Source organism: Hylobates moloch, unplaced genomic scaffold, assembly GCF_009828535.3.
Source record: "Hylobates moloch isolate HMO894 unplaced genomic scaffold, HMol_V3 SCAFFOLD_6, whole genome shotgun sequence".
NCBI classification, from domain to species: Eukaryota; Metazoa; Chordata; class Mammalia; order Primates; family Hylobatidae; genus Hylobates; species Hylobates moloch.
In genome coordinates, this window is record NW_026652281.1 from 71,856,575 (window position 1) to 71,869,616 (window position 13,042).

The 13,042-nt window shown below is 43.6% G+C and overlaps 1 protein-coding gene across 3 annotated transcripts in view; it reads left to right on the forward strand.

The window, feature by feature from the left end:
* VPS35L (VPS35 endosomal protein sorting factor like) overlaps nt 1-13,042 on the forward strand; it is a 158,644-nt gene that overhangs the window by 55,396 nt on the left and 90,206 nt on the right. For 2 of the 3 annotated variants that reach the window (XM_032157026.2, XM_032157025.2), the window contains exons 10-12: nt 6,751-6,847; nt 7,557-7,604; nt 8,900-8,993. In XM_032157026.2, the coding sequence (XP_032012917.1) occupies nt 6,751-6,847; nt 7,557-7,604; nt 8,900-8,993 (239 nt within the window). Of the gene's footprint in view, nt 1-6,750; nt 6,848-7,556; nt 7,605-8,899; nt 8,994-10,302; nt 10,375-11,339; nt 11,345-13,042 lie in introns of those variants that run through there. The other variant, XM_032157027.2, reaches the window with a different exon arrangement.

The following is a 13,042-nucleotide window of genomic DNA, read 5'->3' on the forward strand; positions in this document are numbered from 1 at the left end:
TTCCTGGGGTGTCGTTCTGCCCTGGAGTCAGGACTAGAGGCTTTTATTGAGTCAGGATTCGTTGAAACTTGATAAAGGTTTTAATTTTGGGTGTGTTAAAGTAAAAGAAACACCTTTGAAGATTTCTCATTATCTCGGTCTTCTAAAAATATTAGAAGGTTTCTAAATGGCCCGTGTAGGAACTTGGGCAAATAATTTGAATCTGCCAAAATGAAAAGGCATCACAGTTAGATTCAGCTGAACTTTCGCACCAACATATTTTCTTCTGCTGCTTGACTTTAATATTTTTCCTATGTATCATTCCCTCCTAAGAAGCAAATTGCTTGGGAAAAAAAAACAAAAACGACTTTATGTATATTAAAGAACGATGTCAAATAGATCAATAGTAATTGATGCTTTGAATTCACAATCTATACCCAAGTGATTTTGCATTAAATTGACTGTCAATCAAGTTTAAATTCCTGAGAGGTATAATGGGACAAGTGGATGATGAATTTCTCTTGTCATATAACTGGTAAGAATGGTATGTCTGGCAATGCAGGACTCTCAGCCGCAGCATCCTTTGCCTTTATTCCTCTTTTTAACTTCCGAGCACTGCTATGAGGAAATGTTCTCATCTGTCCAAGCTAGAGCAACCAGCTTGCTCCATTGCCGCTCCACTTCCCCCTGCTCCTGCAGTGGGGCTTCCCAGGAGGTGAATGGAAAGTGTTTGTGACAGTAACCTATAACCTGACCTATATCCTTCCGTCTTTCCTCTTTCCTTTATTCCTCCCTCCTTCCCCTTCTCTCTCTTCCTCTCCCTCCTCCTCTCCCACCTTCTCCTTTTCTCTCTCCTTCTGCTTCCTATCTGTCCATCAATCAATCAATTTATCTTTATTTAATTTTTTTGAGATGGACTCTTGCTCTGTCACCCAGGCTGGAGGGCAGTGGCACAATCTCGGCTCACTGCAGCCTTCGCCTCCCGGATTCAAGCGATTCTCCTGCTTCTGAGTAGCTGGGACTACTGGTGCCTGCCACCACACCTGGCTAATTTTTGTATTTTTAGTAGAGATGGGGTTTTTACTATGTTGGCCAGGCTGATCTCAAACTCCTGACCTCAAGTGATTCATCTGCCTCGGCCTCCCAAAGTGCTGGGATTATAGGCATAAGCAACCGTGCCTGTCCCTTTTTTTTTTTTTTCTATTTAATATTTTTACTTTTTCATCTTTGTAGACACGGGGTCTCCCTATGTTGCCCAAGCTGCTCTCAAACTTCTGGGCCCAAGCAGTCCTCCCACCTCAGCCTCCCAAAGTGCTGGGATTATAGGCATGAGCCACTATGCTTGGTCTGTCTTTTTTTTTTTTTTTTTTTTTGAGACGGAGTCTCGCTCTTTCACCCAGGCTGGAGTGCGGTGGCGCGATCTCCGCTCACTGCAAGCTCCGCCTCCCGGGTTCACGCCGTTCTCCTGCCTCAGCCTCTCCGAGTAGCTGGGACTACAGGCGCCCGCCACCACGCCCGGCTAATTTTTTGTATTTTTAGTAGAGACGGGGTTTCACCATGGTCTCGATCTCCTGACCTCGTGATCCGCCCGCCTCGGCCTCCCAAAGTGCTGGGATTACAAGCGTGAGCCACCGCGCCCGGCTTAATACTATTTAATGTGCACATTTGTCAGAAAGAAAGACAGAACTCAACAGGCTTTTAGGTTTTTTATGTCTCAAAGTGCTTTAGGTCTCAAAAGCTTTTTAGGTCTCGAAGTGCTTTTAGGACCCATCTTGTTTCATCAGAGATAGGCAGACCCAGTACAGAAGAGTCTTGCCCAGGGCCCTGCCACCAGCTACTGAGAGCCTTGCTCTTTCTTAGTGCTGCATCTACATTGTCCAGTACAGCAGCCACTGGCCACGTGTTGCTCTTGAGCACTTGAGATGTGGCCAGTCCAAATTGAGATGCGACGTTAACTATTAAAAAAAACACTGGATTTCAGAGACTCAGTACAAGTAAAAGACGGTAAAGTAGCTCACTAATAGTGTTTATGTTGATTACATGTTGAAATGGTATTCTGGATGAATCAGGTTAAAGTACATGATTAAAATTAATTTCCTCAGTTTTTGACCTTTTTAATGTGGCTCACGTGGTTTTTCTTTGGGACCCTCTATGCCACTGCGTCACACCTGTGATGATGTTTTTTCAGCAGCTCCTCCCATGTTCTGGCCATCTCAGGGTTGGAGGCAGTGATCTGGGAAAGGCAGGCAGAGGCCAGCCCAAGTGGAAAGGAAAGGCCTTCTCTGCTGGCTTGAGGATTTGGGAAATCTGAATTGTTTATTTATTTATTTATTTTTGAGACGGAGTTTCACTCTTGTTGCCCAGGCTGGAGGGCAATGATGCAATCTCGGCTCACTGTAACATCTGCCTCCTGGGTTCAAGCGATTCTCCTGCCTCAGTCTCCCAAGTAGCTGGGATTACAGGTGTCCACCACCACACCCAGCTAATTTTTGTATTTTTAGTAGAGATGGGGTTTCACCATGTTGGCCAGGCTGGTCTTGAACTCCTGACCTCAGGTGATCCACCCGCCTTGGCCTCCCAAACTGCTGGGATTACAGGCGTGAGCCACCATGCCCGGCCGAATCCATTTATTTAATTCACACTTGCCACCATGTAGCATGCTATATACCATTGGCAGCAAACTTGAGCCGACAGGTGGGATTGAACCAAAATAGGTCTTTTTTTTTTGGCAACAACAGCATTAAAAAAAAAAAAAAAAGACTTTTAATACAGGCTCTAGTTCTTCCTATTGTTGTATACCCAACCTCTTAAAAATTTTCATATTTACCTGCCTGTCCCCTAGAGGCATTTGAGTTTGCCTCTACTGCAATAATCTTCCTTTCTCTCAGTCTTCAATGACTATACAAACAACATTTTAGGGCCAATTAAGGAAAAATTACTAATAACTAACTCCTTGCCTAAAATTAAAAGTTCAAAACAACAGATCAGTCCTTGTTTAGATATGTTAATTATAGCACTTTTATCACTAAAATTCTTCCCTCTCCAAATAACTATTTTTGACCTTGACCAAAGCAAATCATTTGTTTTTTTTTCTTTAAATGATATCATTGTTTGTTTTCCTTTTAGCTAAAATTTTCATCTGCTTGTGTTCGCTCCAGTTCCAAGAACCTGAAAAGAACAGTAGATTATGTTTTCAAAGTTGTTGGTGATCTGAGGAATGACTCTTAAGTATAATTATCATGAAAGCTTTAGAAATCTCCTGTGCCGAATTCTGCCCAAAGAGATTGTGTGTGAAGAGAAATTTGGTGGCATTTCTACTCATTCCTTCCATTTAAATCAAGTTCTGTTGGGTGAATTTCATACTTGAGCCCTTTGCCTTCAGGAATTTTAACTAAGGTATAGCTCTTCAGAGTTGAGAAAGATACAGTGTCTTTTGGGTTCATGAAAAGCACACACTACTAGATGTGGTCGTTTTTTCCCAACAGTTCTTAGTCCAGCTTATGCATAAAGAGGCCATCGACTCTGAGAAGCCAAATCATTTTATTTCCAGCTTGGGAGAGATAATTTGGGTTTATTGTATTATGGTTCCCATCACCATCTTCTCAGCATTCCCATCTTCAGTTTTCCCCTGTGGCTGATGTGGGCCACATCGGGATAAGCAGTGGCCTTAACTGACCTGGCCTTTCCAGCACATGCTACCTAAGATGGTGCCAATCCCTATAACACTGTTACGTAAAGAGACCTCTCGCTGCTAGGGTAGAGACTTGGCAAATAAATGAAAGAACTAGACTCATTGGTCTCCTGCCTCCTCTTAAAATACCCACAGAAGTTCAGGTCTGAAAAAAAGCAGCACCATAAAAGAAAAATAAGTGGGAGCTAGAAAGAGAATCTCTGTTCTTTGTTATATTGAAGTGTCTTCTGAATTAATTTCCAGATTTTGAAGGAGTCCCCATGTAGCAGCCCAAGTACTAAAGTCTAAACCGTGTCATGTCATTGCCATTCCTGTGCTCAGAACCCTTCAGGGGGCTTCCATTATGTTTAGAAAAACTCTCAAACTCCTCACCAAGGCTTCAGCCCTGTATGAACTGGCTTGTGAAGCTGGCTGCACCCCTTTCTGCTCAGCAAATTGGCTTGCTTTTTATTCTTTGACCATAGTGAGGTTATACCTACCTCAGGGCCTTGCACTTGCTGTTTTCTCTCCCTGGAATATATTTCTTCCACATCTGGGCATGGCTGGCTCCCTTTCGTAATTCAGGGCTCAGCTCAAATGCTGCCTCTGTGGGAGCCTTCTCTGACCACTGCATCTAATGAGCCCCTTCCCCTAAATCTCACTCAAGTCACTCTTTATTCCAATACCTAGTTTAGTGTCTTTAATAGTACTTACTGCTGTTAGATATTAACTTATTTGTTTGCCTTCTTATTCTCTTTCCTGTTTATCATTTGTCTCACCCTACTGGAATGTAAGTTTCATGAAGATAGGATCTACCTTGTGCACTGTTATCTCCCCAAAGCCTAGAACACCACCTTTAGTTGGCCCTTAAGGCATTTGTGTTGAGCACATGAAGTAAAGAAATATAATATTTAGTTTGCTGTAAGATCTTAAAGTCCCACATAACATAATCCTTTTCCTAAATTATCTCTTGAGCTGGAAGGAAAGCCTAAAGATTCTGTATTGGTGTATGCAGATTGTCGTATAGCTTGTAGTCAATGTGTGTATGCAGGGCAGCCTGCCTTTAGCCTGATTTCCAACTCTTTCGGGCAACCAAAACCAGTTTGTTTTAGCCTTTGCTAGTTCCTTCAACTAGACAGTGAGAGATTTCATAGATGACCTCAGAGACCTATTTTTGCTTTTGGATTTTAAGCCACAAGATTCAGTCATATGAAGGGAAATTAACACTGCTCTTCCCTCTCCCCAAAGAGAAGATTGACAAATGAATGTAAGAATAACTGCTATCTTTTCCTGTCTGGATCTCTTGAAAGTAGAAAAAAAAAGTTACTTCATGTGTAGAAATCTAGGCTGGAAAGGGGAAAATGGTCATTTCCCATCCTTTTGAAAATGGTAAGCAAATAGTTCTCAAGTGAATGAGGCATGCCAGACATCCAAAAATAGAGTGAGGAGATTGCAATTTCAAAATATCTGTAGTTGTGATTAGTGACTGTTCTCTGCTAGAGAAGTACCTAGAGGTTTATCTTTTTTTGCTGATTCTATGGGAATTTTGATCACCTTCATATACCACCAAATGACAGAATCAGGGATGAAAATGACTCATTGCAAAACAGGATGAAAGCCAACAAGCTAAGAATCATTTGCTATATTCTAAAATAATTAACTTCTCCCTTTTAATTTATGTATTCATTTTTTTTAGAGACAAGGTCTTGCTCTGTCTTACTCTGTCTCACTCTGCCCAGGCTGGAGTGCAGTGGCTCGATCATAGCTCACTGCAGCCTCAAACTCCTGGGCTCTATTGATCCTCCCACCTCAACCTTCCAAGTAGCTGGGGCTACAGGCTTGAGCCACTGTGCCTGGCCAGCTTCTCCCTTTTTGGATTAATCCTAGAAGTATAAAACACCCAGTGGTGGGATAGAGCTCTAATCTTTGCCAAAATCATTTAGAAGAAATCATTTCCATGTGAGAGGTTAACAATGGCCTTCATGGTGTTGATAAGTTTTGTGTTTTTTCATTCGTTTCTCCATATTCTCTTCCATTCCTTAAGATGTATGTCAAGTCCAGAACTGTAAGAAATAAATTTCTGCTGTTTAAAAATATGTATGTCAAAATCAAGCTTGGGTACCAGTTCCAGAAAACTCAAAATAACAGTAATGAAGGTCAGAGCTGATGGGCCAGCTAGCCCCTGGTACCAAGGATCCTCACTTCTGTCTTGTTGCTGTCATGGTCAGTATGGCCGCAGAGGTTCCAGCTGTCATGTCTGCATTCCAGTCAGTGAGCAGGAAGAAGGAGTGAGGGAAGGCAAGCCCCTTCCCTTAAAGATATTTCTCAGAAGTTGCCCTTCTATTTATATATCCTGGGACCAGAACTTGGCCCACGTGATCACACCTAGCTGCAAGGATGGCCCTGTGCCCTGCAAGAAAATGTGAGTTCTTTTATTAAAGAGGAAGAGAATAGCTAATGGAATAAACTGGCAGTTTTACAAGGTGGCTCGTCTTGGAGCCAGTCATGAGCTGGCAACATAATTCTGGCTGGTTTCTCATCTCAGGGGCCTTGCTTTACCTTCCTCTGGCCCATTGGGATGTGTAGAGCAAAAGCTTAGATCACATTTCATGTTGCAGTCGCAGGTCCCTAAAGCATCTGGAATTCTCAACAATGTTGTCATAGTTACTGGTAGGTAACCAAGAACCTCTGGATTATATTAGAGGCAGTGGCTAAGAATGTCGGCCGCAGGGCCAGACTGCCTGGGTTGAATTCCAGCTCTTACATTTGCTTGCTGTGTGCCTTGGGTGAGTCACTACATTCCTCTGTGCCTTGGTCTCTGCAGCTGTAAGATAAGATAATAAAAGTACATACCTCAGAGGGTTGCTATATGGGATCAGGTGAGCTGTCTGTAAAGCACTGCGAACAACACTTGGCACTTAGAAAGCCTGTGTTTGTGTAAACTATTGTTATCATCAGTTACTTCCTAATAGTGATATTTGGAAGGAAAGACACAGGCTGAGTCACCCCCTTTTCTGCTCCAGGGTAATGTGTTCCCATCTGGGGACTTACACAGATCCTGAGATTTAGGAGGGCTGATGGGTCTTGTTTTTGTATTACAGATCACTTTTCTCCAGAGAATGCAAATGACACCGCCAAGGAAACATGCCTAAATTGGTTTTTCAAGATTGCCTCCATCAGGGAACTCATTCCAAGATTGTATCCTTTTTTTGTTTTGTTTTGTTTTTTTGTCTGATGATTTTAAAGATAGGCTAAAAGAGTTGTACTGTTAATAGAAGCCATGTGATGGGATACCCTGACATTCTTATTGAAAATTTGGTCCCGTTACGGTTGCTAGCTTGAAAACACATACAGGGCAAGCCACATTGTAGAAACCCTTGGACTCTTGCTCTTTCCAGTTTTTTGTCTTTTACTTTGAATACGATGCCATGTGTCAAGCATTTGTTTCCTTGAGGAACATTCCCACCTTAATTCTCTCAATTAAAATGCTTCATATTTGTGTTTTCTCTGATTCCAAGAACTTGAAAGAACAGGGTCAAGCTTTGCGGGGCAAATGCCAATATTGAAGAACAGAGAAATCGACTTATACATAAATTGCATCTTAGTTATCTAAAGTTTTTTCTTTCCCCATAAAGCATTGATTAGAAGTGCTCAAAACCCAGTTTATATTTCAGCATGCAACTATGAGTCAACGTGTAACATTTTCCACAATTTATTTTAAATAAGTATGAAACCTTGAAAACCATATGTAGAAACTATAAGCTACCTTAGTTCACTGGATTGTTGAGGGCCACTGTGGTCCCCGTCTCCTAAGACCTGTCTACTTCTATTCATGGATAGTTTAGTCTTTTCTCCATAGGGAGTAGACCTTCTGGAAAACATCTTCCTTAACAGGATGTTTTTGTAGTTACGTGGAGGCATCCATCCTGAAATGTAACAAATTCCTCTCTAAAACGTAAGGCTTTTCGGTAAAATCTAGAACCATAAAATTTCTAAAAATCTCCCGTGTGTACACAGATAGTAATGGCAATGTAATAGTAGCCATTATTCACTGAGTACTTAATGTGTGTTAAGCACCTTCTGTGCATTTTCTCATTGAATCCAAATGAAAACTGAATGAAGTAGAGACACCATCCTAATCCCCATATTAGGGAGAGGAAAACTCAAGTCTGGAGAAGTTGGTTGAGGAGGTCATGGAAGATCAGCTCAACTACATTTGAATCTTGGCTGTACTGGTACTAGCTGTATGGTCTTGAGCAAGTTATTTACAACTTCAGAACCTCAGGCTCCCTCTCCTGGGAACATGACCCTAACAAGAGCTTTGGATCACACATGCAACAATTAGAGTCACACCTGGCACACGGTGGGCCCGTCCTCCATGTTGACTGCTGCTGTTGATGATGATGATGAAAATGATGACATCAGAAGCAGAAGCCTTTGCCGTTAGTGGCTTAGGTCCATGCTACTCAATTTATCACAATGTTTTGAGAGTAGTTACAGGACGTGGGGGACCCAGATCTGCTTTCTGCAGAGCAGGTGAAATGCTGAGTCATGTTAGATAGCTAGATAATAAATTCCTTGAAGCCCGGGAGTGACTGATTCGTGGTGCTCCACAGATAGCTCTTCTGATTGGATTTAGAATTTATCTCAAGTGTGTTGGATTTGGATCTAGGGATGCCTGGAGTAGTTTGGGGGAATAACATGGGTGCTGAAGAAACATTATTTTGCCTCACCAGTTGGAGGAAGATAATGCCTTAGGCAGAGGGAAGACATACATTGCAGGAGAAATAAATTGTAATTGACATTGTTGGTGGTTGGAGGATGTCAGATGCCAGCCTGAGATTCACGGAACGAACAGGATACGGGACAGTAAATCTGTGGCAAACGAAAATAGATGTGGAGAGAAGATCAAGGGGTGCCCAGTTGATGGAAAATAATTGAAGACAAAAACTGTTAAAATTAATAAAATAAATGTGATCTCGATTGGGGAAAAAAATGTGGTTAACCTCCACCACTGAGCAAATGATAACGATGAAAGAAATCATTCAATGAATGAATTGTATCAGAAGAGAAAGACTGTTGTTACATTGCCTTAGAAAACTGAAACTTTGACCTTGGTTTGTTACTGAAACTTGATTTTTCTTCCCCCCACTCCCCGAAATTTAGGAAGTTTTTATCTTTATTTTAAAAATAAAAGAACAGCGAGTTCTCACATTGAGTATAATGCTGGCCATTTTTTGTCTCTTGCAGGGGAATTTCAGAGTGCCTGCCCCGGTTGACATGCATGATCAGAGGGATCGGAGACCCGCTGGTGTCGGTGTATGCCCGTGCCTACCTGTGCCGGGTAGGCCATGCGAGTCACTGCCCTTGACGGCACGGCTGTCGCCCGTCTCCTTGAATGTTCACACAGGGCCCTCCTTCCCCACCACCCCGCAAGTCATTGAGAGAAGGACTTTATTAGTAGCTAATTTTAGATCATGGCTCTGCCACAGAAAGTAGAACTGTAGGGTTTCTTTTAAAAGTTAATTTTAAAGTAGACCAACTTACCGTAGCTCTAATTAGGGGATGTTTAAGGTCATCTTCTTACAAATGAACTGGTTTTCAGAATTAATTGTTTCTCAGTTCTTGCTGGGAAGGAGGTTCCCAGGGCCTTTGGGCTAACAGGTTGCTTTTCATTGACTTGAAACATGCTGTTCCGTTGTCTTGACTTTGATTGTTTTATTAGTTTTCTGCTTGGCAGGGGAGCAGTGTCCCACATGATGGCAGGCCTCAGGGTCTGTGTGGCCTGGCTTAGGTGGCTGCTGTGAAAGGGGGTAGAGGGACTGATTAGAAATTACTTGCCCATGCCCTACTTTAAAGCACTGTAAGGCTTCAGCTAAGCTACTAAGTTTTTTTGTGTATGGAAAAATGTAACCAATGGAGGTTATATGGTCTTTCTTTTTTTTTGAGATGGAGTCTCACTGTGTCGCCCAGGCTGGAGTGCAGTGGCACCGTCTCGGCTCATTGCAACCTCCACCTCCTAGGTTCAAATGACTCTCCTGTCTCAGTCTCCTGGGTAGCTGAGATTACAGGTGTCCGCCACCACGCCCGTCTAATTTTTGTATTTTTAGTAGAGATGGGGTTTCACCATGTTAGCCAGGCTGGTCTCGATCTCCTGACCTCAAGTGATCTGCCCACGTTGTCCTCCCAAAGTGCTGAGATTACAGACGTAAGCCACTGCACGCGCCCAGTATATGGTCTCTCCATAGTTTTCTTCAGCTTACGTAGGGGCTTTGCCTCTGTCAGGGCTCCCCTAGCAATGAGAATCTTCCCTATCATCCCATCAATATTGCACATCCTTAGAGAGAGATCATTGCCCCTGATAAGCCCCAGACTTCCTTGAGGACAAAGCTGCAGTTAGAGCCTCCCCCATGAGTTTGCGTCTTATTAAATCAGAAGGCGAGAACATGTAGCCTGTGATTTGCTTCTTCTGCATGACAGCCAGCAAATGTCGGAAGCCCTGTGGTCTCAAGTGTCACGAAAAACTAAGTCAGTTCCCTCAGAGTGAGGAGCAGATATCTGTTAGGAAGGGCACTTTTTATAGGTCTGTTTCTTGATACTGAGAATGAAAGAAAAAGCCATTCGTTTAAGGGCACCCTCTTCCCTCTTTGTAGCAGAGGCCAAAGTATGTATGCATCGCCCACTGCTTGAAACCTGGGGGGATTTTCCATCCAGAGATATCAGATGTGTTTCCAAGGACAACTTTTGAGTATATTAAAGCTTGAATACTCCTCCCAAGTTAGTGTTTGCTGAGGCCCTACTGTGCACAGAACACAATGCCGCATCCTCTGGGAGAGATGCAAAGATATTGTTTGCATATTTCTTTTTCCTTTTTTTTTTTGAGACGGAGTCTCGCTCTGTCGCCAGGCTGGGGTGCAGTGGTGTGATCTCAGCTCGCTCTAACCTTTGCCTCCCAGGTTCAAGCAATTCTTTTGCCGCAGCCTCCCAAGTAGCTGGGACTCCAGGTGTGTGCTACCACGCCCAGCTAATTTTTGTATTTTTAGTAGAGACGGGGTTTCACCATGTTGGCCAGGATGGTCTCAATCTCTTGACCTCATGATCCACCCGCCCCAGCCTCTCAAAGTGCTGGGATTGCAGGCATGAGCCACCGCACCTGGCCTTTTTTTGTTTTGTTTTGTTTTTTTGCGCCAGAGTCTCACTCTGTTGCCCAGGCTGGAGTGCAGTGGTACAATCTCAGCTCACTGCAACCTCTGCCTCCTGGGTTCAAGCGATTCTCATGTCTCAGCCTCCCGAGTAGCTGGGATTACAGGCACCTGCCACCACCTGCCCAGCTACTTTTTGTATTTCTAGTAGTGACAGGGTGTCACCATGTTGGCCAGACTGGTCTTGAACTCCTCACTTCAGGTGATCTGCCTTCCCCGGCCTCCCAAAATTGCTGGGATTACAGGTGTGAGCCCCCGTGCCCAGCCTTGTTTATGTATTTCTTCTCTGCTGCCTTTTGCCTTATAGAAAATAGCAAATGCTTTGAACACACCTTGACATCATTTGAATAAGGCCTGATATCGGAGACCCGGTGATAAAGACTTAGAATCATGCTGTCTCTTATGCAAATAATTCTGGTTATTAAAAAGAAATCAGAATGTGGGGAAGTATGTATTTTTTGCAAGCCTGTTTCCTTTTAATGTTTGAGATCAGGTACGTGAGTTAGGGTACACGGTCATGTTTGTTACATATAAAGTGCCTTTGAATGGCAGATGCAACTTGAAACACAGTGACAATGAGGAGAAGATGCAGAGGACAGAGCAGACCCCCCCAGCAAGATTGGTAGTAGAGTACCCTGCGTCTGTTGAAATCATTTTTGTCAGTCCAGGCAATGCATTGAATCCCCTGGTTGGGTAGTTTCTAAAAGTCTCTTTAACATTAAAAGAGTAAGAGAGACCAAGCACGGTGGCTCATGCCTGTAATCCTAGCATTTTGGGAGGCCGAGGCAGGCAGATCACTTGAGGTCAGGAGTTCAAGACCAGCCTGGCCAACATGGCAAAAACCCATCTCTACTAAAAAATACAAAAAATTAGCCAGGCGTGGTGGTACACACCTGTAGTCCCAGCTACTCGGGAGGCTGAGGCACGAGAATCACTTGAACCCAGGAGGCAGAGGTTGCAGTGAGCCAAGATTGCGCCACTGCACTCCAGCCTGAGTGACAGAGCAAGACTGCCTCAAACAAACAAACAAACAAAAAGAGACAGCCTGTGTGTTAGTAAGATTTCTTTCAGTTGCAAATGGCAAAAACCCAGTTCATACTACTTTAAGCAAAAACAGGAACTTACTGGCCAGTGTCTGGAGTGGCCAGGGGTAGTGCAGGCATGGCTGGATGCAGGCCCTCAAAGGGTGCTGTCAAGAATCAGCCTCTCCCCACATCACTCAGCTCTGCTGTCCTCTGAGTTGGCTTCATTCTGTGGCTTACTTTTTTAATATGATGGCTCATAGCAGCCTCTGGCTTCCATCCTACCACCTTAGGAACCTTATTGGAAAGTGTGTCTTCTTGCCAGTAGATCTAGCCAGAGCCTCAGGGCTGATTCTTGGTGGATTACCTCAGGTTGCTTGTCCACCCCTAGACTAGTCATGTGGCCATGGGTTGGGGTCTGGGGTTGGTGTCTGGGTGCTTACTGACTGGGCCTGGGTCACATGCCCTTGCTTGGAGCTTAGGGTGAGGTGGATCTAGCTCCACCACAAACCTCATGGTCCAAGAGGAAGGTTTGATTCCCCAGAGACAAATCTAATTTGCTGATACCAGCAATGGGGGGCGGGGGGCGGGTGATGAATGCTGGGCAGGCCGAAACAGCAGATGGGAATCATGAGCAATACCCTTACTGCTCTGGGTAGAAATCTTTTAGACCCAAGCAGATATCCAAGCTGCTCATTTGGCCCGATGAGAAGAGAAAAACAGAAAACAAAAGCTCTGAGTGGGTAGAGCGTGGGGGGAGCTTGAAGCCATTTATTAAAGGAAGGTATGATTAACTCCTAACTCACAGCCGCTTCAGCTCATCTCCACGGCTCAGCCACCAGGCCAGCCTTTGCTGTCACCTAACAGATAATTATTGTCTTTTCTACAATATGATTAAGTGGAAGGAGAATCAGAACACTGTAGAGCTGGATCTGATGTTTCTTGTTAGTGTGTGTGTGTATATATATATATATATATATATGTATTTTTTTTTTTTTAAATCTATGTGCTTGTCCTTGAAAACAGTACTTCCTGTACCCAACAATCACAGAGCTGCTCTTGGAATTTAACACCCTGGTGGTTCTCAAATGCCATCTGAAAAACATTATTGTTGTTACCCATCATGACCTCTGGGTAGTGGAAGGTGAATGGGAGAAATCTCTCCCCAT